This window comes from Prionailurus bengalensis, chromosome E3, assembly GCF_016509475.1.
Source record: "Prionailurus bengalensis isolate Pbe53 chromosome E3, Fcat_Pben_1.1_paternal_pri, whole genome shotgun sequence".
NCBI classification, from domain to species: Eukaryota; Metazoa; Chordata; class Mammalia; order Carnivora; family Felidae; genus Prionailurus; species Prionailurus bengalensis.
In genome coordinates this window covers 41,394,454-41,417,482 of record NC_057357.1, presented here as the reverse complement: position 1 = coordinate 41,417,482, position 23,029 = coordinate 41,394,454, and the positions used below count along the sequence as shown (strand labels likewise).

General features: G+C 47.9%; 1 protein-coding gene and 1 pseudogene across 1 annotated transcript in view; one reads left to right on the top strand and one right to left on the bottom strand.

Annotated features, from left to right (window-relative positions):
* The window catches only part of LOC122472046, a 28,829-nt pseudogene extending 14,017 nt beyond the window's left edge, over window positions 1-14,812 (bottom strand).
* Window positions 1-23,029, top strand: part of RAB11FIP3 (RAB11 family interacting protein 3) — an 82,168-nt gene that overhangs the window by 27,653 nt on the left and 31,486 nt on the right. Inside the window, exon 2 of the mRNA XM_043561140.1 lies at window positions 14,834-14,927. Coding sequence (XP_043417075.1) covers window positions 14,834-14,927 — 94 coding nt within the window. The remainder of the gene's footprint in view (window positions 1-14,833; window positions 14,928-23,029) is intronic.

The window sequence follows — 23,029 nt, the reverse complement described above, 5'->3', positions numbered from 1 at the left end:
CTCTTGGGCCCATCGGCGGATGGGTAGAATGTGGTCTGTCCACGCAGCAGACTAGTCCTGTACCTTAAAGGGGAGGAGATTCTGACACGCGCTCGGACGCGGATGGACCTCGAGGATGCTGTGGTCAGTGACATAACGCCTGTCACGGGAAGACAGTGCGGGTGCCCCTGGGGACAGAAGGAGACGGTGGTCCCCAGGGGCAGGGGAGGGGTGGGCACAGAGCTTCCATTTGGGGCCGTGGGAGAGCTGTGCGGATGGGCGGTGGTCGTGGTCCCAAACAGCGGGGATGTGCCTCCTGCCACTGAACTGTGCTCCTAGAAACGCTTAAGGCGGGAAACTTCGATTACGTACACTTTACTACAATTAAAAAAAGCCAAAAACACACGTCTAAAAGAATACTGTCATAGCCTTTCTGAAAATAAAGTAGCAGTAGGCATTAAAAACGTTCAGAAAGTGAGGCCGTCGACAGAACCACCCTGGTTCTAAATTAGGTGCGTGGAAGGCCACAGGGCTGTCCGCACAGGCTCTGCCTCATGACGACACCCTTGCTGTTACAGCCCGCCTGTGCTTCTCGCCCTCACGCACGGGGCTGCACGGCCCATTGTTCCTCATCCTCCGCCTGGCACTCGGTTCGTCCTCTCACTGGCCTGGGTGCTCCATCCTCACCAGGGACCAAGGGCCCAGGCCCACGGCCTCCCACCCCTTCGTCTGCACTCACTCCGGACTCACTTTAAAGGTGTCCTGTGTGCCCTCAAGCCCCCGACTTCGTGCCTCTAGTCCGGCCTGCTCCTGAACTCCGGGCTCACACTCGGATATCAGATAGGCCTCTCAAACGCAGTGGCCGAAGGTTTGAGTGCCACCATCTCCGTTAACGGCAGTCCCACCCTCTGGGGATGCAGGCCATCCCTCTTTCACGTCTGGTCCATCAGGAAACCCTGTTGGCCACACATTAGAACACATCCAGAATCCCACCGTGTCTCAGGTCTCCTCTGCTAACTCCCTGACGTGAACCACCATGTCTCTGTGTGTGGGGGAGCACTCCTCATGCTGTCACTGCCACCAGCCTACCCTCCAGCCGGTTCTCAACAGGCAACCAAACACTCTTAAGCCTAATCATGTAATGCCTGTGCTTAGGGCTTTCACTCCCTACTGCCAACCCCCTCACCTGTTCTGCTCCAGCCACCCGGCCTCCTGGAGAGTCCCTACATACCACAGGCACACCTCTTTACTCAGTCCCTTTGCACTGGCTGTGCCCTCTGCCAGGGACACTCCCACATCTCTTCTGTCCAGGGTTTCTCCTGGCCTTTTTCTACCTGGAGCTCAGAGTTTCCTCCACACTCATTAGGCGGTTGGCAGAATTCAGTTCCCCTTGCGGTTGTGGGGCTGAGATCCCTGTTTTCTTGCTGGTTGCAGGCAGGCAACAGCCTTAAGTCCTAGTGGCTCTCCCCTCATGTCCAGCCACCTGCGCCTGGCCCTCTCACACACCACGACAGCTCACTGCTTTGCAGCCCACTCTCTGCCACAATTAATGTGTGCGCAGAGAGATTGGCTTACCACATTGGCCACGCACAGCTCTCCCATCATGTTGACACGCCCTCCCAGGGTCCTGCCTCCAAAGTGTCCAGTCCCGGAGCAGCCAACAACACAGGAGCCAGGTTGCTGCCAGGAGTACCTGCTGGAAGGCCTGTTGTCAGTAGCCCACCATACAGACCACATTAAGCTTTTAATCAACTTTTAAGTGGTCACTTTTAACTATAAAGTGGCTACTTACTAACTTTTACACTATCAAGGACCTCAGATAATTGACGAAAGACTCCAACGAGAAAGGGAGAGATCATAACCAAAAACAAAAAAGAAGGAAGAGTAGAAGGCGCTTGAAGGGAAGAGAGTCAATGCAGAGAGCAGAAGAAAACTTGGAAAATAAAACTTGATTTATATCCGGTTAAAGAAGACATCGCATTAAGAGAACTAAAACATATCCTCAGAAATTAAAAATGAAATAAAAGCATCCGGTTGAAAGGTTAGAAGGTCAAGTCAAGAATAAATCCAGAGGGGCGCCAGGGTGCCTCAGTCGGTTAACCATCTGTCTTCGACTCTGGTCATGATCTTGCGGTTAGTGAATTCGAGCCCCGCATCTGGCTCTGTGCTGACAGCTTAGAGCCTGGAGCCTGCTTTGGATTCTGTATCTCCTTCTCTCTCTGCCCCTCCCCCACTCATGTTCTTTCTCTCTCTCTCTCTCTCTCTCTCTCCCTCTCCCTCTCCCTCTCCCTCTCCCTCTCTCTCCCCCTCCCTCTCTCTCTCTCCCCCCCCTCACTCCCCCTCCCTTTCTCAAAAATAAACATTAAAAAAAAAAAGAATATATTCCAGAAAGTTACTTTTTTTCCTCAGCTTTTTGTTTAAGTAATCTTTGCACCCATTGTGGGGCTCGAACACATGATCCTGAAATCAAGAGTCAGATGTTCTTCGAACTGAGCCAGCCAAGCCCCCACCCTGGAAAGTTCTTTAAAAGATAGAGAATAAGAGAGAAAAGATAAGGAAAGTACATGATTAACGAGGCATAGCGCCTGACAGATGTGCCAGGGAGGAGGCTAGAGATGCTATCGGAGGCTCCCTCAGGAAGGCTTACAGAGCCCGAGGACTGTGTCTCTGTTTGAAAGGGCTCTTCCTGTGGTCAGAACAGTGAGGAAGTACCCCCAGCAAACAGGCAATTCCTGCCGATACAGAGGTTCTCCACAGCTTCCAGAGATTAAAACAGACCTCACACAGGGCATTAGGACTGGATGGTGGCAGGCACTGTGGCACCTGCAAGAGTGAGCGGAAGCGGGGCACTGACCCCTCCGGCACCAGGGAGCTGGATTTCCCACCTGCAGCTCTGTGCCTGGGCACGTGTCTCGTGGAGGGAAGAGTGCAAGGTGTTGCAGGCAAGAAGGGTCCCAGGTGCATGCTGTACACCCCGTCTCAGGAGCTACATCCGTTTCTCTGAGAGGAGGGGGCACCGAGACAGGAGGATGCACAGGAGGCTCCTGGGGGCATCGTGGGAAACACCTAGGGGTTAGGTCATGGTGGGGAGGGTTTGAAGGGGTGTGCAGTCCTGTGGAGGGTTAGAGCAATAGGGATGCAGAAAGTAAAGGCAACAAAAAGCAAGAGAATTCTTAAGTATGGAAAAAGTGTACAAGAAAGGTGGTCCTGTAGTTTAAATGATCAACAGCAAAAAATATTTATGTAGTCAATGACGTAAACACGGCAGAAGACCTAGGCAAGCTCGGAAGCGGGGACACTGAATTCTCATATTTTTCCATAGGAGGCCAAAACACAGCATGTAAATTTTGAAAAGCCAAGAAATAGCACCAGAAGCATATTAATTAGATATGGAGGCAATGATCCCTCCCAAACTACCCAAAGTTAGACAGCAGATAGAAAGAAGGGCTTCAGGGAGCAGGGTGGGGTGGGCGAGAGTGTTCCAGGCCTTCCTGTGCTGTAACATTTTGCACCGTGTGCCGGTATTTGATAACTGAACTTTCTCTCGGGTCTCTGTTGGGCCATGAGTTGAGGGATGTCTGGGTTCTCTGTTGAGTGCAGCGAGGTGAGGGTGTCTGTTGGAGGCTGGAGCTGTGTTCTGTGATCTGAACTTGGGTAGCTTTCCAGAGAAGAGCCATGGAGGGGACCTTTTCCCAGCCCCTCGGAGGGGGCCTCAGGGCCAGGAGAGTCCTAGCAAGAGCTACTTCCGTCCATTTCTCTGGTCCCCCTGACTCTCCTGACGACAGACCTGAAATGCAGAAATGCCTTGCTCTTTCCTCTGATTAATGTGGTTACGTACAAGTCAAATGTATGTGTTCTTCAGTTATTTTTATGAAGTCTGTGTTATTTCCTCAGTATGTTTGCATAAAACTTGAATATATGCACTTGACTGTTTTTGGAGTATTCTCATGTACATTTTGAGATTTTATTGTCTTTAAAATAACACGGAGATAGCTCTGTGAATATACTAGAAAACACTGAGCTGTGCTCTGTAAATGTGTGAATTGTATGGTATGTGAACTGTGTCTCCATAAAGCTATTAACAGAAATAACACAGAGTCAGAACTGGCGCGCCCCTGAGCATTGAGAGTCTGCCCCAGACCTGGGCCTCCTGCCGGCCTCCCTGCCTCACCTCCCCTCCCACACCAGGGAAAGCTTCCGAGTGGATGGTGAACTTGTTAGGAGAGTTGTGATCTACCAAAATCCCAGTGATGACAGATGTAAGGAGAAGGCAGCTTCTGGGTGCTGGAGACAACCCACGCCCCTGACCCAAAGCATGTCAGGAGGAGTGAGCCAGTCATGGCTACAGCTGGGTGCAGGCAAGCTCCTGTTGATGAGGGGCACGGCTGGTGACCTTTTGGCACCTATTTCTGAAAGACAGGGATTCCTGAATGTGCTACACGCCTCTTGGGGGACATATAGAATGACCTTTAACATGTAAGACCAACATGATGCCTTTATTGTAGAATTTTCTAAGCCTTCCCCCATGAAACTAGGGATGATTAATATGCCCATCATCACAGATCTAGGAAGGTGTTCTTTTACTTCAAGCAGAAAAACCGGGCTCCAGGGCTTAGTCAGTGGAGCCCGGAAAGTGTGAGCCCTACCCCCCCGGGTGTGGAGATTACTTAAGAGTAAAATCTTAAAAAAATAAATAAAATCTTTTTAAAAATAAAGAAAAAGAAAAACTGAGCTCCAAATGAGCACATTCAGTGTTGGAAAACTTATCGTATTCAAACTGTCTTAATTTCAAATTTAAGTTTAGAAGTAAACCTACGTTGCCTTTTAAGTTGCCCCAAATTAGACATTCGATTTACTGAAATGACTTCATTTTTCCCCAGCCGGACACAGTAATTCCAAAGTGATTTAGGTATTAGGGCGACAGCACATCTTTATCTTATGTTCACACACCTGGCCGATTTTTTTTAAAAAGTAAGTGTTCCTTCTCACCTGGAGAAATCTGTGAACAGGGTCTTCAAGTATACATTGCCAAGCATGATCCCTGAAAAAGTTACTTGATATAATAGTTGGTGCAAAGCAGACCTACTAGGGTTAAAAAGTCCTCTGTGGTGCTCTGCATCCAAGATCCCAGAGCCCTGATGTGACACTGTCCTGTAGGCTTAGGGAGTGTAACATATGGGAAGCTCTCTCTCATTGGTTCTCTAGACAAGGAGGAAGAGAAGGAAGCTGGAATCATCTGTTATTTGTGCCTTGCTTTCAAAGGCTCTGTGAACAAAGTTGTGACATTTCTTCTTATTTATTTATTTTTGTGGTCTGAGAACTCAAACCAGTGCCCACTCTGGTTGAGCACACAGCTTTTTCAGCTTTTATTGTATTAAGTGTGTCACTGTAATGATTTATCAAGCATCTTTACACTTCTAAGATTCCTTCAGTTATCTCCAGTAAAATGAACCAACCAGCAAAATCCCCCTACTCAAGTGCATATCTGTACTCTTCATGATTACCGATATCAAGAGTTTTAGCTTCTTCAGAGTTTAAGCTAGAATGAATGACTCATTGATTCCTGGTGCTTGTGGGATTTGAAACTTATTTTCAGGGGGATGTTACACAAAGAATTTTTACTAGTGATTTGGCTGTGTGTGGCATACCTGAATCTATCAGTAGAAGTTGTTTTCTGTGCTGGAGGGGAACAGGGAACAGTGTTACTGTGTATGGGCACTGTCTGCTTGTGCCTGCTCTGTGCATGTGTCCACAACTCTTCTCATGGGTCTATTTTTTTAAAAGATATATACATTTATTAAAAATCTGAAGATAGTTAACAATTTATTGAGTCAGAAAAATAAATACATAAAATTTAGAAAGGTGGAATTAGGTTTCACAGGATTTAGAAAGAATTCCTTATACAATTTTTAATACTACATTCCTTGTCAAACTGGGACTTGGAGGGCTTTTGGTATTTCACCCCTGACTGCCTGCCTTGATGAGTCAGTCAGCAGAGGCACATGAAATTGTGGATAGACAGGAGATGCATATTCACTCTTATCCAAATGTAGCAAAAAGCACCATGTTTCCTACTAAATAGAATTTGTAGTTTCTTCCCCAGTTGTTTAGAGCAATAAGCCTTGAGAATGGGTCTGTCTTTAAATTTTTATTTTTATTTATTTTTCAGAGAGAGACAGAGTGTGAGCAGGGGAGGGGCAGACAGAGAGGGAGACAGAATCCAAAGCAGGCTCCAGTCCCTGAGCTGTTGGCACAGAGCCCAATGTGGGGCTCGAACCCACGAACTGAGAGATCATGACCTGAGCCGAAGTCGTGTGCTCAACTTACTGAGCCACCCAGGTACCCCCTGAGGGGTCTGTCTTACTGCATCACGTGAATTCTTTTTTTTTTTTTTCCAAGTTATTTTGAGAGTCGGAGGGAGGGGCAGAGGGAAAGGGAGAGAGAATCTTAAGTAGGCTCCATGCTCAGCATGAAGCCCAATGTAGGACTTGAACTCCCAAACCGTGAGATCATATGAATTCTTAACCCATCTCTGGTACTTAGATTTTCTAAGGGTCATTGTATCTGACATAATTACTGTGTGATCAGTAAGATTCCTGTAAGAAATACTGTTCAGTAAGGAAACCAACGTAGTGCTGAAAAGTTTGGGTTATACTCCTACTGCCTCTCCCAGACATGGAAATTCACTACTATTCTTTTCTTTTCTTTTGTTTAATGCTTAAGAGATGTGACTCCTATGACCTGTACCTATCCTGTCAGCTCCCTTAGGTGTGGAGAGAGACTTCTGGCGAGGAATGCTGGGGTCCTCAGGAGCCCACGGTTGGGAGTAAACCTGAAGGTTGGGTGATGGCCTCTGGTGGGCTCTTTAGAATGGGAGGGATTCCTGGAAAAGTGGCAAGTGGGAATGTCCCGTCCACGGCTCTTTCCTGCTGCCTGCCTGAATTTAATAAAGGATTCTTCTTATCCCACATCAGAAGTTGTTTCCTTCCTTGGATGAAGTTTTTACTCTGCCAAAAAGCTGATTATTAATAAGTTGCAGGAGGGGAGTAGAGACTGCAAAGTAACAATAGATCTGGGATTATGATAATCAAAAGGTTTAGATTTATATAGCTGGGGCTTTTTTTTTGAACAATTTAAGTCAGTTAAAATGTCCTCTCAATTCAAACTTGTTCTGCAGGAAAGAACTTACCTGACGTGAAAATTTCCATCATTTTAATAATCTAATAGAAAATGGCAAATGCTTGGCAAATTTGAACTTCCACACCCAGTTTTTGCTTTTTTGTGCCTCTCCCTCCTCCTTTTTTGCTTTATTAATGTATGTAATTCTGCACTTAAAAAAAATCTTACTGTTACGGAAATTTTTAACATATACAAAAATAAAGACAATCGTGTAATAAACTTGTGTGTGCCCATTGCTCTGCAAAACTGTCAGTTCCCGAAAGTCTTGTCCCCCCGCCATCAGTGTTTTCAAGGAAATCCTAGACCTCATATCATACTAAATACTAAATACTAATATCTAATATCATACTAAATACTTTATCATGATACTAATATCATACTAAATATGATTATTTAGGTTAGGGTTAGGGTACCTCCAAAAGGTACCTCCAAAAAAATAAGGATTCTTTTTTTAAAAAATCACATACCAGTATCACATCTAAATAATTAAAATAATTCTTTGGGGGGTCTGGCTGGTTTAGTTGGTAGAGCATGTGACTCCTGATGTTACAGTGTGAATTGAAGCCCCACGTTGTGGGTAGAGTTTACCTAAAAAATAAAAATAAAAAATAAAATAATTCCTTGGTGTTATCAGTTCTTTTGTCAGCACCACCCAAAGGTAAATAGATGCTACCATCTCGCTGTTTTGGGGTTTCTTTTTTAAGAGAGCACCCTACACACATGGTTGCAGCCTCATGCAGCTCTTTTCCCTCCTCACCTGTTTGTCTCCATTTCCCCCAGAAGAACCACAACCTTAAATGTCTACTGAGAATCATAGCTCTGTCTACTTAAAATACGCCAGGCTTATTTCCACAGATGTCAGTAAAGAAGCAAAACATAAACATCTTTCCTGACGCCTATTTATAAACTTAAAAAGTTATATGACATTTGGTATTTTCTCATTTTATCAAAATGACTTAATTTTTGCTCATCCCTAAGTAAGGAAAGTTGGAAATGGCGTCTTGAGTGTTGGTGCTTGCTGTGACGCACACCTCCGGGTGCAGAGGCCAGTGGGGCTGTCTGTGGCAGAGAGCTCTGGGTGCCTGGGGCACTGGCTGTCCCCTGCAGGTGGGCACCGGTGGGGGTGCCCCGGCTGGTGCATCTCAGGACAGCAAGAAGGGCTTCTTCAAAGCAGCAGGGAAAACCCAGAGTATATGTGCTTTATTGGAAGAAGTGCAGATGCCAGAAGGTGGGTGAGGTTCAGAAATGATGTGTAATCAGGCTTTTGGGAGTTGCTTCCCTCCCTAGCCCCTCCTGCCCACTCACACAGCTGACCTGAAGTTTATGAATAGCTAGAGGGAGCCCCAGGAACCTTGTACTTATTTTCATGGCTTCCCTCCCCCCCCAAAACCACAGTTTGTTCATGCATTCGTATGTTGATGGACATTTAGGTTGTTACCATTCTTTTGACCATTGCAACTAAAGCTTCTCTGATCATTCATGTATGAAAGGAATTCCCAAATGGTTCTCCAAAGTGGTTGTGTAATTTTACATTCACAACAGTGCCTGAGAGTTCCAATTCCTCTGCATCCTCCCAAACCCTTGGGGTGCATGGTTTGGCCAGTCTTTTTAACTTTAGCCCATCAAATAGATATGCACGTCATTGAAGTTTTAATTTGCCTTTCCCTAATGACTAACGATGTTGGTTTGAATCCTCTTAAATGTATTGGAACTCGTTTTCTGTTTTCAGACTGTGGTCTCTAGAGGAATGTTACTCTGCACTCCTTTCGTCTGGAGTGTTCTAGAAGTGTGAGTTGGAGGTGACTTTCTATAAGAAGAGCTTTGTTGATTGAGAATATTACCAGCTAGGTATGGTAGTAACAGCAAGGTGCAGAAATGAGGGTCGTCTGTCCTGTCCTCGTGCAGTGCTTCCAGCGTGATTGCGGGGAGAGCTGCCTCTTCAGCTGGTGCTGACTGTGGGCAGCAAAGTTGCTCTGGCTTCTCCTCCCACGTTGTGTGTCCGCATCTGTAGTAGAAATAGTATGATTTGTTAGTTTCTCAGAGGAACCCTGTAGGGAGGGACCAGCGGTATCTGTCTGAAGCTGCTTGCAGGGTGGTTTTCTCTCCCCTGGTGTTTCTGTAACTTACTGAATCCGTATCCTGCAGAGGGTACGGGCTCGCTTTGACCACTCAAGTGCATGTCCCTTGGCTTGTTTTCTGGCCCTGCTGGATTGTGCAAGAAAGGGCATGTTCTTATTTTTCACAGTCACCTTATTTTTTCTGAAAGCTTCTGAATGGAGTACTTTGGGCTTAGAGAATTAGAATCATCCCCAAATTATCAGCCACATGGAAATTGATTTATTCTCCAAACTATAAAGAAAGCATAGTTAAAGTGGGCTTTAAAAATGTATACTTTGGGGCACCTGGGTGGCTCAGTCGGTTGTCTGTCTTTGGCTCAGGTCATGATCTCACAGTTCGTGGGTTCAAGCCCCGCATCGGGCTCTGTTCTGACAGTTCAGAGCCTGGAGCCTGTTTCGGATTCTGTGTTTCCCTCTCTCTCTGCCCCTCCCCCACTGGCACTTTGTCTCCCTCTGTCTCAAAAATAAATAAACATTAAAAAAAATGTATACTTTGATTCCTCTTTGCTCATACTGACATGGTAACATGTCAAAAATTCTACTCCTAGTTAATGATTTGTTTAAAAGGCATTGGGTTAATGTTTCAGAATGAGAAGCTTGGTACTTTGTGTTCAATTCGTTAGTTGCTTTGTTGTTGAAATTCTTGGAATCTTTTTTTTTTTTTTTTTTTTTTTAAAGTAAGCTCCATGTCCGATGTGAGGCTTGAACTCTTGAACTCACGACTCTGAGATCAAGAGTCACATGCTCTACTGACTGAGCCAGCCAGGTGCCCCCAAATTTTTAGGAATCTTAAGGACAGATTTGTCAGTATGGATTCCAGGTTAGATCCCCGTTCATGTATCCAGCAAGATTCTCACTAGACATCATGTGCTTTAGGAATGAAGTTTTTTGTGTGATAAGGAAGCAGGCCTTTTATAAATAATTCCCATTCAGCTGTTTGAAGAAGTCAGTGGATGCATGGACTTCCAAGACCTGTATCTCAGTGGCCCAAAGGCCCTGCCCTGGAGGGTCGGTGGCCCTCGCCTTCTCCGGGTAGCAGAGGGAGAAGGCAGGACTCAGTGTGTGGCTTGAGGGCCCCACACCCTCAGGATCAGTCAGCTTGAGCCAGGCCTATTCCACTCTGACTTTATGTTACCTAAATAGTGGTGAGGGGGCTGAACATGGTGGCCTCCAGCCTGCCCCGTGCCGAGGAGGCCCTGGGGACGTTTGTGGATGTCGTGGATTAGTGGGTTTGCTCTCAGCCTCGGTTCGTGCCTGCCTAAGTCTTAGCCCTGGTTTTCCACCTTTGTATAAATTGTTTGACTGTTTATTTTTGAGAGAGAGAGTGGTGCATGTGAGTGGGGTTAGGGTGGGGGAGGGGGACAAAGAATCCGAGCAGGCTCCACACTGTCGACCCAAAGCCCGATGTGGAGCTGGAACCCACAAACTGTGAGATCATGACCCGAGTCGAAGTCAGGACTCAGACACTTAACTGACTAGCCACCCAGGCACCTCTAAACATGATTTTAAAAAGCAATTTATTTGAATCAAGATCCAAAAAGCCCCTCCAGGTCACAGAGTGCTGTGTGTTCTGAGTCCCTTAGTGAGGGCTTCCTGTCTGTCCTTTATGCTTTGGAAGCAGAAGGTCACTCATCTGTGTCTGTTGGGGGCCTCACGGACTGGATTTGTCAGTTGCATCCATGCAATGTTGTTGAAACGTGTTGCTTTGATCATTGTGTTTTCCTGCAAATTGGTAGTTGGGTTCAGGTTTCATTTAGGTGGCGCTGCAGGGTTCAGTCAGGAGGCGTGTGGTGTCTGGCCATCTGTCTTTCTGTGGCCTCGGGAAGCACTGAGGGTCATTGACTGTGCATTACTTCACTGAGGATTGCAGGCGTGACGTTTGGTCTCCGTCCTTCCCCCATTTACTAGCTGGATGCTCCGTAACTACTTGATTCTTTCCCTTTATTTATTTGTTTTCACAGTAATAACCTGGTTCACTCGTGTCCTTCATTGATGACCAGTTGGTTTTGTTTGTTGTTTTGTTTTACCATAATTATGCCTGCACAGTTTGAGGTATGTTTGTGTTTCACTCCACTGAGCCAGCACTCTCACCCGTGCCCGTGTTGTCTTGTTTTGGGCTGTGAAAGCGTCTTCAGGCTGGCCCCTGAGTTACTGGATGTGACCCAGTGAGTCTCTGATAGCTTCTTTGCTCTCAGGTATGACTGGGTTCTAGGCTCCGCTTGCACACTTCCTGACACGTCTCTGCGGGTCCTGGTTCCTTTGAATGGGAAGTGGGGTTTGAATATCACAGTCTGGATGCTAGGGCAGCTTACTTTTAATTGGACGGAATTGGAAAGTCTTCACTTTGTTTTAGTACATCGTGAGTGATACTTCACAGTGGTAGTTCAGATTCAAATTCAGGGTTATGAGGTGTTTGCTTAATACTTTCACTCTGACATCTTTTGCTTCTTTGTCAGTCACGTGAGGGTGCCTGTTCTGAACAACGCTTGAAGTGAGGGAATTGTCATATTTCTTATTACTGGGTATTGCTGCTGAAAAGTTTAATGATAATCAAATTTTCTTTTGTAGTCACTTGAATTTTACGTAGCTTTTTAGAGGATTTTCTGTCCTTTAAAGTCCAAGAAACTCACCAGAGTGAGTGAGATTGGATACTCAATACCCAATGTACTCTTTCAATATGTAGCTAAAATTACTTTTTTATTTTAAAGAAGTTTTCTTAAATATAGTTTTAATATTCTGTCCCTTTGATTTTTCTTCTCTGGGGCTTCTTTTATTCATATTGTGAGAAATAAGCCTTCCACCCCAATTAAAGGGGGACAAGGAGACTTGGAGCACAGTGAAGTGAGGCTTTAGTTGACGTTCTTGCAAGAGCACGTGTCTGACAGACAGGGACACTCAGTGGTTATAGCAGACAACTTATCTCCTAGCACGTAAGTCCCTCTCCTGGTTCCTTATTGGCTGAGTGCTACAGAGGTTATGGCCTTACCCGGATGTCGCCTGTGCCCACGGAAGGCCAAAAAGTAGTCTGAATGGAACAAGTGTACATTCCTTGAGGTGACGCAGAGACATCAGTTTGGTGGCACATGCTCATTGCAAAGCCTGCGATATGGAGAGGGGACGAAGAACCAGGAAGTGAGGTGTGTAAGGGTTTGGGACTCCACTGTCGAGGGCTTGGGGGGGGTTCATGCATATTTCCAATAGGTTGTAAACCTATTGTTAACTAAACAGCACAGCTTTTATTTGGTATTTCTGAAAATGAATCATCTCACTTCTCACAATATAGTAAATTGTCTTTGTTTTCAATATTTGTCACTTTCTCTTGAATCCTTTTTATCTTTTTATTCATTTATTTTTAAAAGCTTTGTCAATGTGTAATATTTTTGAAATTTTTTTACATTTATTTATTTTTGAAACAGAGTGAGACAAAGCATGAGCGGGGAGGGGCAGAGAGCGAAGGAGACACAGAATCTGAAGCAGCCTCCAGGCTCTGAGCAAGAGGTCACCACAAAGCCTGTTGTGGGGCTCGAACCCACGAACTGTGAGATCATGATCTGAGCCGAAGTCGGACGCTCAACCGACTGAGCCACATAGGTGCCCCTGTCGATGTATAGTTTACATGCCATAAAATTCACCCATTGTAAGTATATGATTGAGTGAATTTTAGTAAGCATATAGGATCGTGCAGCTCCTACAACCTAGTTCAGTGTTTCCACACCCCAAAAGGTCCCTTATGCTGCCTGCAGCCCATCTCCGCCACCCCACACGGTTCCAGGCAACCGCTGATGTGCTTTTTATGTCAGTAGAGTGGTCTTTTCCGAAAGCATTCTATAAATGAAAGAATATAATTTGTGGTCTTTTGTGTCTGGTTTTTAATTTGGCGGAATGGTTTTGAGATTCCATCCATGTTGTGTGTGTCACTACTTCATTTCTTTTTAGGGCCAGATAGTGGCCCATTATATGGCTAGACCACACCTTGTTTGCCCATTCCTGCCGTAATGTGATGGACAGTGGGTTCCTTCTCCTCTTACCTGGCGGGAGTGATGCTGCTTGCTGCGAACATGGGCATGCACACCTTTGTATGTGTGGTGGGACATCCCTGAGAGCGGAGTTGCTGTGTTGTGTGGTGTAGTTATGTTTGACTTTTCAACTGCTGAGTGGTGTTCCCCACTGGCCAGACCATCTTCCCTTCCTCCTGGCATTGTGTGAGGTTCCAGGTCCCTACACCCTCCCCAGCACCTGTTGTCGTTGGTTTTTTTGGATACAGTCATTCTGGTGAGTGATGTCTCGGTTTTAAGTTGCATTTCCCTGAGGACTCACAATCTTGAGCATCTTTTCATGTGCTTATCAGCCATTTGTCTATCTTATTTATTTATTTTTATTTTATTTTTTAATGTTTATTTTTGAGAGAAAAACAGAGCATAAACAGGGGAGGGGCAGAGAGAGATGGAGACACAGAATCCGAAGCAGGCTGCAGGCTCCGAGCTGTCAGCACAGAGCCCAATGCGGGCTCAAACCCACCCCACCTGCTTGTGAGATCACTACCCTAGCTGCAAGTTGGATGCTTAACTGACTGAGCCACCCAGGCACCCCAGCCATTTGTCTATCTTGTTTGGTAGAATGTTTATTTAAATGTTTTGCCCATTAAAAAAAAAAATTGTGGTATTGTTGAATTGTAAGTTTTCTTTATACATTCTGGGTACAAGTCCTTTATCCAGATATATGATTTGCAAATATCTTCTAGTCTAGGTCTGGTCTTTTAGTTTTACTAATGGTGTCTTTTGAAGCGCAGAAGTTTTAAATTTTGATGAAACACAGTTTATACTTGAAAGTATAAATATATCTTTTTCCTGAAGAGTTTCATTCTCTAACATCCATGTGTGAATCATCTTACTTAAGATTTTTGATATCCAGCATCTTCTTGCCTAAGTTATTTTTACTAAGGACTCTGCACAGTTGGAAAGGCATGTCAGAATGGATAGGTGGGACTGTGCTGTAGTAATAATCTAGATACTGGCTAGAATATCTAAAACTTTGACACTTCCAATCTTCACAATTAGGAAGCATGACTAATTTCTTTTTCAAAGTTTATTTTTATTTGGGGTGGAGGGAGAGCAGGTGAGCGCAAGTGGGGGAGGGGCAGGGGGGAAGGGGGGGTGGATATGAATGAATGAATCCCAAGCAGGCTGTCAGCGCAGAGCCCAATGCAGGGCTCGTTCCCACGAACTGTGAGATCATGACCTGAGTCAAGAGTCAGACGCTTAACCGATTGAGCCCCCCAGGTGCCCAAGAAGCATGACTATTGACCTTTGAGAGCATAGCCTTAACTTCCACGATTCATGGTCCCAGGTGCCTTTGGCAGCTTTCTGCTGGGAGGCCACTTGTCTTTGGCTGGAGCTGTGGGTGGCCTTCGGATCAGAGGAATAAATGGCTCTTATTTTCAGTACCATACCTTGCAAGAAGGCTGCTCCTGTGAATGTGGTGAAGGGGTCCGACACCTGGTGTACTCTCCCTCTGATTTTGTACGGCTTGGGTAACATACTGTCACTTGACAATTGCAGGTGAAGGACTTAACGAAATACTTGGACCCCGGTGGGCTTGGCGTGATCAGTTTTGAGGACTTCTACCGAGGGATCACCGCAATCAGGAATGGAGGTCAGTCTACCCCACCTTGTGCTTCCTTCTCGCATTCTCTCTTCCAGCCCTTGCCCTGCTGTGCCCTCAGCCAACCTTAGGAATACCCCTCACTCCTCAGGCTCCTTTGGCTGGGCTTAACATCTTCCCTTCTCCTCAAAGCCCCTAAAATACTCCGGTTTCAGGGTGCTCTCTCACTGTTCTTTGCTCCTCACACACCCTATCTTAGAGAACTGTCTAACTCGGTCTCTTATCCATAATGTTAGAAAGCTACTGCCCCTTTCCCCAGACATACCAGAATATCGAAAGGCTTACGTGTGAGCACCCACGTGCATCCTTGCCGTTGGTACCCTACAGGCCGCATGTTGCTGTATTTACATTGTTGTGTATCAGTCCATCCTCTGTCTGGCCGACAAGCCATCCTGTTTTTAATGGGATGCGTTTCAAATCACATACTCCCGTACGTACACTCACCCTAACAAGTTGCATACTCCTGTACATTTCACCCTAAACACTTCAGCATGTGTGCCAGTCATTACCTACAGTTCAATATTTGTTTGCAGTCTTACCTTGAGTAAAAATTTACAGTGAAATGCACAAATCTTAAGTAAATCTTAAGCCAGTCTGAATTTTGACAAATTCTTATGTCTAATAATGCAAATCTCTACCAAGTGTTACCATCCCTGCAGACCTCTTCCTCACGGCCTCCACGTGGTCTCTCTGCCCTCTCAGCACCGTCTTGGCTGATTTTCATCACCCTAGGTCAGTTTTGCCTCGTAGGGGCTTTGTTGACACAAAGGAAATGATCAGTATGTGCTCTACGTCTGGTGTCTCCCTGCGTGTGACGTTTTTGAGACGCACGTATGTTGCACGGTTGGGGTCTGTGTTTTGATGGCAGAGCAGTTCCATTGTATTCTTGTACCATGTGTCGTTTCTCTCTGCCTAGGGGTGGACACTTGTTTCGGGGCTAGTATGTTTCCAGTTTGGGGCTGTTATGAGTAAAGGTCCTAGTGACATTTGTGTATAATTCTTTGTGTGGGCACATGTTTTCATGCCTTTGGGGCCTGTACACAGGAGTGGGATGGCTGGCCTTCTGGGTGTGAGCTTAGTATCTCACGTGCACTCAAGTTGCCCGTATGCTGTCCCTTCACGTCGAATTCTGGAGCTCTGGAGAGCCCTCTTTTTTTCATGCCCCAGCTTCAGCCAGGTGTGTGGGGGTGATGGTGGCCGAAAGGCACTGGTTGCAAGCAAGCCCTTCCCTTCTTCCTGCACTTGTCAGAGAAGGAAGAGGGAGAACAGGGGCAGGACCTGCAGTGGCTGGGTCAGGGGAGGCCCTTGGACTCCAAGTCTTATCAGCAGTTGTTGGCAGAGTCACCTATCTTGTCTGTCCTCTGTTTGTCTACTGTATTGCCCAACGGTGTCCTATAGGAACTGGGTTTCCTGTGATGCTGAGCCCAGGTGGTTCTGAGATGTGCTCTGTGTCTCGGGACCTGTGTGAATACTACCATAGTCTGGGGGCCCTGTGGTCCTTTGGGTCCAGAGCACATATCGAGAGAGGGAATGGTCCGTATGGTGGCAGGGGGCCATGCCATAGAACCATACAGCCTGGCTCTAGGTAGGAGCCCTCTGTGAGGAGGGCCGGAGGGGAGCCAGGTAAGGGTGGCTGGAGTGAGATCTGGTCCAGGTGGCGGAGCTGTCCTGAGGCCTGTGATGAGGTTGGCTGAGCCCACTGATGGAAAGTCTGCAGGTCCTGGGGCCGTGGTGAGGATGCCACCATCTCGTGGGCAGATGGGGCCTGGGGAGAGACATGTAGAGCAGGTGTGAGGCAGGAGACCCTCTGGGAGGTGGTACTAGCAGGGGATGGATGACGTGGGTAACGCCATGCGGGCAGTGGGAGGAAGAAGAGAGCCCTCAGATGAACTTGGGAGTGTTTAGGCTTAGCACCACATGCCTATGTCTCTCCCCTTGTAACCAGTATGTTGTAATCCTTAGGTGATTTTCTGAGGCTAGACATGTAGTTAAAACAGGAAGTTGTTTAAGCCTTCACCCTTTTGGACAAAAAGTTTGATGGTGGTTTCATGCACATTTTGGCCTCTGCTCCACCTCCAGTGCCTTTGGAGGCTTCCTGAATGGAGCACATTCACTTGCCCCCAGCCATGCTCCTCAGGACCTCCCTGGGCCAGTGCACCTGTGCCCAGGACCCTTGGAATGGCTTTGTGCTCCAACAACTTTCGGTAAACCTTTGGGGGAAATCCAAGTATATGCTTTTTCCTCTGTGTTTTAAAATCCAGTATGATTTCCCTGACTCATCAATTATTTAAAAGTTATTTTAATTTCTAAGTGTATTTTTTTTAATGTTTATTTTTGAGAGAGAGAGACAGACAGAACATGAGTGGGAGAAGGGCAAAGAGAGAGAGGGAGACAACAGAATTCGAAGTAGGCTCCAGGCTCCGAGCTGTCAGTACAGAGTTCGATGTGGGGCTCGAACTTGTGAGCCATGAGATCATGACCTGAGCTGAAGTCGGATGCTCAGATGCTCAACTGCATGAGCCACCCAGGCATCCTGGTTTCAAAAGGTATTTTAAAATCTCACAGCCTGGAGCCTGCTTCGAATTCTGTCTCTGCCTCTCTCTGCCCCTCCTCTGCTCATGCTCTCTCTTTCCCTCAAAAATAAGTAAACGCTAAACAAACAAATAAAAATCTGGTCATTAGGGGCATTCAGGTGGCTTACGTTGGTTAAGCATCAGACTTTGTGGTTCAGGTCGTGATCTCAGATTCATGAGTTCTGGCCCTGTGTTGGGCTTTGCGCTGTCAGCCCCGAGCCTACTTTGTATTCTCTGTCTCCCTCTCTCTGTCTCTGCCCCTCCGCTGCTCGTGTTCTCTCTCTCAAAAATAAATAAATAAACATTAAAAAAAGAAAAAAACTTGAAAAAAATCTTGTCATTAGTTTTAAACCTAATTGTGTGTGATAGAGAATGGGATCTCTGTGTTCACTTTTTTTTACGTTTATTTATTTTTGAGAGAGAGAGAGAGAGAGAAGGAGGGAGTTGGGGGAGGGGCAGAGAGAGAGGGAGACACAGAATCCGAAGCAGGCTCCGGGCTCTGAGCTGCCAGCACAGAGCCTGACATGGGGCTCGAACCCACAAACCACGGGATCATGACCTGAGCCAAAGTCGGGTGCTTAACCGACTGAGCCATCCAGGCGTGCTTCTCTATTCACTCTGTTCCTTGTTGAGTTTATTTCGTGGTGTGCCACACAGCCGGGTCTCACACGTGTTGTGTGTGTGCTTGGTGGAATACTTACTCTCTGACCAGAGTACACGGGCTCATGCGTGTACGGTTGAGACTTCCTGTGTTTGTCTGTTTGATCTCGGTGTCACAGGGAGGAGACGCACGTCTCACAAACATGGTGGCATCATTAGTTTTAGATGGCTTTATTTCACCCTCGTGCTGGTTTGATGGTGATGGAGTCTGAGGAGCTCAGAACCGGTAGGTCAGTGGAGAAGGCTTCACTGCTCTGCCTGATGGTTTGGGGGTAAGAAGGCGACAGATGTACAGAGGCCAAGCCTAAGTCCCCAGAAAGCAGTTAACATTGCCGGGAAAACCAAGAAGGCTAAAAAGAGGGAAAACGTGCTTCTAGAATACTGCGTGGCTGGGCAATGAATGCCGTTTTACACAGTCATAGTAATTAAACAGATTAACCGTTTATGTAACCAATGACTGGGACTTAACCATTTTGGAAGGTTAGGAGAGGGAAGGTGGAGAAGCTAATGCTAAAATCCTCAAGTACTATGCAGGATGTTGGAAGAAAATTCTAGAATCCAGGAATTCACAGGAACTACTTAGAAACACTATGTAGAGGGACAAGGACGACAGGCTAAGGGTGTGAGGACTGCCTTGTGCTGCCTCAGCCTGTCAGCACCGTTCCGTTCTCCGGCCCCAGGAGTGATGATGTGTGCCCCCTAGGTTTGTCGTGACCACTGTCCGTCACAGACAGGAACCCATCTCCCTGGGTGACCACAGATGCACAGCGTGCTGGTCACGCCTGTCAGGTGGGAAGCTTGGTGTGTGGGCTTACTGATGGCACAGCCACAGCAGCATCCATGGGCTTCCTTGGGTCTGGGGGATTGAGCAACACAGATTCCTCTGAAGAGTTGGGGCTGGGAACAGCAGTGGCAGCTGGTCCCGTGGGTCTGGGCAGGAAAGAACCCAGTGTGGCAGCCAGCCAGGTGGCCGGTGCCGTCCGTGTGGCTCTGAGGCCCTCTCTCAGCCACAGTCCAGGATTCTGTGGGCAGGCTGGTGGCTGGTCTGCTCTAATAGGCACAGTTCATGCAAAATGGAGCTCGTCTGGAGGAGTTCCTGGAGGGTCGTGACCTGGGAGTCAGCAAGCGCTCCTGGAAAACTTGTGACCCGCTGACGCCTGGCAGGGGAGAAGAGCCATCCCTGCACAGGCTGATTCTTTATCTGCAGAGAAGGAGGGGCTGCTGGCTGTTGCCCCGTGGGGCCGTCTCGTGGGTTGCATGTGTCTTGAAGTTGAGTGACTCAAGGAGCACATGGGTATCGGTGTGGTGTGAGAAGTGGCCTGTGTCCTTGAGTCCTGACCTCACCCTGACTCACTGAGACAGGGCCTCTGCCTGCACCTGCCACCCCTCCTCCCTCCTGCTTGCCTTTGTGTGGGCTGTCCCCCTGTGTCTGTCATAGGAGCTGGCAGAGGGGAGCCTGAGGTGAGGCCCTGGGAGGGTCCTGGGCTGTGCCTGAGAGGAGCTGGCTGGAGTTGCTCTAGCCCGCTCTCCCCTGGGGCCCCCTCTCTTGGCTCCCCTGACCAGGGATACCTGGTCCCTCCCCACCCTCATGGCACCTGGCCAGCTGCGTTCTGTCTGTCCAGTGCTGCAGCTGCACTGCCTTTTGAACCTGGGAGCAGTGCCTCGCTGCTCTGAGCTTCTAAGTCAGGATACCACAGCGAAGTCCTGCCTCGGGCCGGCCCACGCACCACACAGAGCACCCACAGGAATTGTTTGAGTCTCAGTATTTTCTCATTCTTGCTGGTAATAGTTCCACTTTGGTTTAATTAAAAACAAAAACCTCCCAGTCAGTCCCAGAGTTAGCATGCATGCTCCAGGAAATAGTGCTGTGTGTTTTCCTTTGGCGAGAACATTCTGGAATAGAAGCGTCCCCAGAGGGCGAGGCTTGGTCTCAATGCGATGCCACATTGCAGGTGATGTCCCCCTGCCTGGAATTTAGCCTGCACAGAGCAGACCCCTGCTCCCGAAGTGAGGTGGTGGGCCATGGGGGCGCATTCTGCTGCCAGGGTGCATGGCAGAGGGGCTCTGGCCAGAGGCTGGGCTGAGGGGAATTGTGGCGACGAGAGCTTGAAGCAGACGGCGTGAGGGCCGCAGCCAAGGGAGGCACGGCTGAGGCCCGTGAGGAGTGCGGGTACAGATATCATCGAGCCGGACTGATCTAGGCTCCAGGGACACAGCCCATGTGGAAGAACAGTGTCCCCTGCCCCTGGGAGCTGGCTTTCCAGTGGAGGACAGCCCACAGACAGCGAGGCACAGCAGCTACAGGAGGAGGGTGAAGCAGGGGTAGGGGTGCCTGAGTACGGCGCGTTGGCGTGTTTGGGGGCTGCAGGGAGGCCACCGTGGCCAGGTTGGGCAGGCGGGGTCAAAAGGTGGAGGTGAAGGCACTGGGGACACGGCCAGGCTGTGGGCAACGAGGGAGGACTTGGACTTCCCCACAGGGTGGGTGGGTGAGTGGCCCCTGGGCTCAGTGCCAGCTCACAGGGACCGCATCCGAGAGTGGGCGTGAGGCGCTGGGCCTCCAGGTGTCCACAGCCCATGTGGGCTCAGGGGAGGCCGTGTTGGTGGGGATGCCCCACCTGCATCGGACATACTGCCAGGTGGTATCAGGGACTCAGGCTTTGTTTTTCTTTTCTCTGTAGTTTGACTTCATCTTTTAAGTTTCATTAGGAAAGGAGACTGAAAATAAAATCGTAATGAAAGCAAGTCAAAGCTGGTTTTGAAGTTGTGACGTGATAGCATTTGGGAGGGTGCAGCATGTGATCACGGACCCACATTCCATGGAGCTGTCTCCGGTGCTCCTCCAGCGTGCGGGTGGCCTGTCTTGGCCAGCGGGCCTCTTCTGCACCCAGGGGCGACACAGCAAGGGACGCGGTGTGTTGACCCAGTTTGCAGTGAAGCACAGGGAGATTTTCACTGTCATACCACAGGCCTGCCTTATTTCAGGAATAGAATGAGTCCGGGCGGGGGGGGGGGGGGGGGCGCTGCAGATTGCTTGCTACAAATAGGCCATTACACTGGCTACGCCCTCCCCCAAGCTCTGGAAGAGTGGGATGAATGCACATTAAAAATGTCCACTTAACTGAAAATTGTTTTAATTCACATGAAGAAAACTTACAGAACAATCATACTTAGTTCCCATGAGGAATATGGCAGCACTAGCTTTGTCCCCACCCCCCCTCTCCACAGTGTGGGGCAAGACCATTTGTCCACCTCTGGAGGCTGAGCACAATCCACATCTAGAACCATCGGTTGTGTTTTGAGAGCTTTGAATTTTGTGTTTCAGGCTTCGGAGGGCAGGGAAGACTTAACATCTGAGAGGGGACATAGGCCAAAGACAGCGTAGCTTTTTACAAAGACACGTGCACGGGGGTGATTGGGGCCCTCCACCCCCTGCCCCAGAAACCCCAAACTTGTGTCCACAGCAACCTTCACCGCGTCACCTGCACCAGAGACCCCACCTCTCAGTACAGGGGCCCCGGTGTGTGGGCTCCCATGCTCCTCCTTGCCTGCTGCCATCCGCCCCACTGGGATACTTAACCACACTCCTGGGGAAAATGGTGCGAAACAACAGCAACAAAAGTGCCCGTGATTCTTAAAGGCCACATAGGAGTTTTTTTTTGGCATAAGGGCTTTGATCAGTACTGCAAAGTAGCTTTGAGTTGACAAAGGCATCTCATAATTGCGCGATACATAAATATTTCAATTTACACTGTTGTTAAGGGAAAGCATTATTCTGTTTAAATTGAGAGTCCTTTATTAAAAAAAAATTAATGTTTATTTTTGAGAGAGAGAAAGAGAGAGGGAGACAGAGCGTGAGCAGGGGATGGGCCGAGAGAGAGGACGACATAGAATCCTAAGCAGGCTACAGGCTCTGAGCTGTCAGCACAGAGCTGGACGCGGGGCTCGAACCCACGAACTGTGAGATCATGATGTGAGCTGAAGTCGGATGCTTAACTGACTGAGCTACCCAAGCAACCCAAGAGAGTCATTTAGAGACAGGACAGAATGGCCGTGGGTCCTGCCGTTGCCGTGTGGTGAAGGGCCCTTCAGTATCTGTTCTCCCTTCCCTGCTTACCGGGGCTCTTGCGGTAACTTCGAACCACTGAGTCTTCAGAGCCTGGCTGGAGGACATGGGGATGGCTAGCAGCATTCTCCCCATGTGGTCCCATTGGCAGAGTTGTCCTCTGGGGGCGACTGGCTGGCTCTGTTGGAAGGGCTTGTGACTCTTGATCTTGGGGTTGCAAGTTTGAGCCCCACGCTGGGCATAGAGCTTACTTCAAAAAATAAATAAGGGACTGATGTTACGTTAGATCATGTGAGATATATTAAATAACTTATGTACTTAAAATATTTTTTTTAAGTTTACTTATGTATTTTGAAAGAGAGAGAGAGAGAGAGAGAGAGAGAGAGAATGAATCCCAAGCAGGCTCTGCGCTATCAGCACAGAGACTGACACGGGACTCAATCCCACAGATCATGAGATCATGACCTGAGCCAGAATCAAGAGTCGGACACTTAACCAACTGAGCCACCCAGGCGCTCCTAAGTGATGCATTTTAAATAAGTAATTCCTATTATGATCTGTGTTCTGTTCATAACACTGACACCAAGTATGTGGGATTTCCTCACTCAGTGATTCTCCAGTTCTCTGGGATCTCCAGTTCTCTAGGGACACCAGCTGGGTGTCCCACAATTTAATTTGCTCTGACACCAACTGTCAGAGTTCGTGAAGACCCCACTTCACCCTCCTGGGCCACCCACACTTCTCTCTGACCTGACAATGAATCCAGGGTCCTCAGTACCCCTCCCCCAGGTGTGATA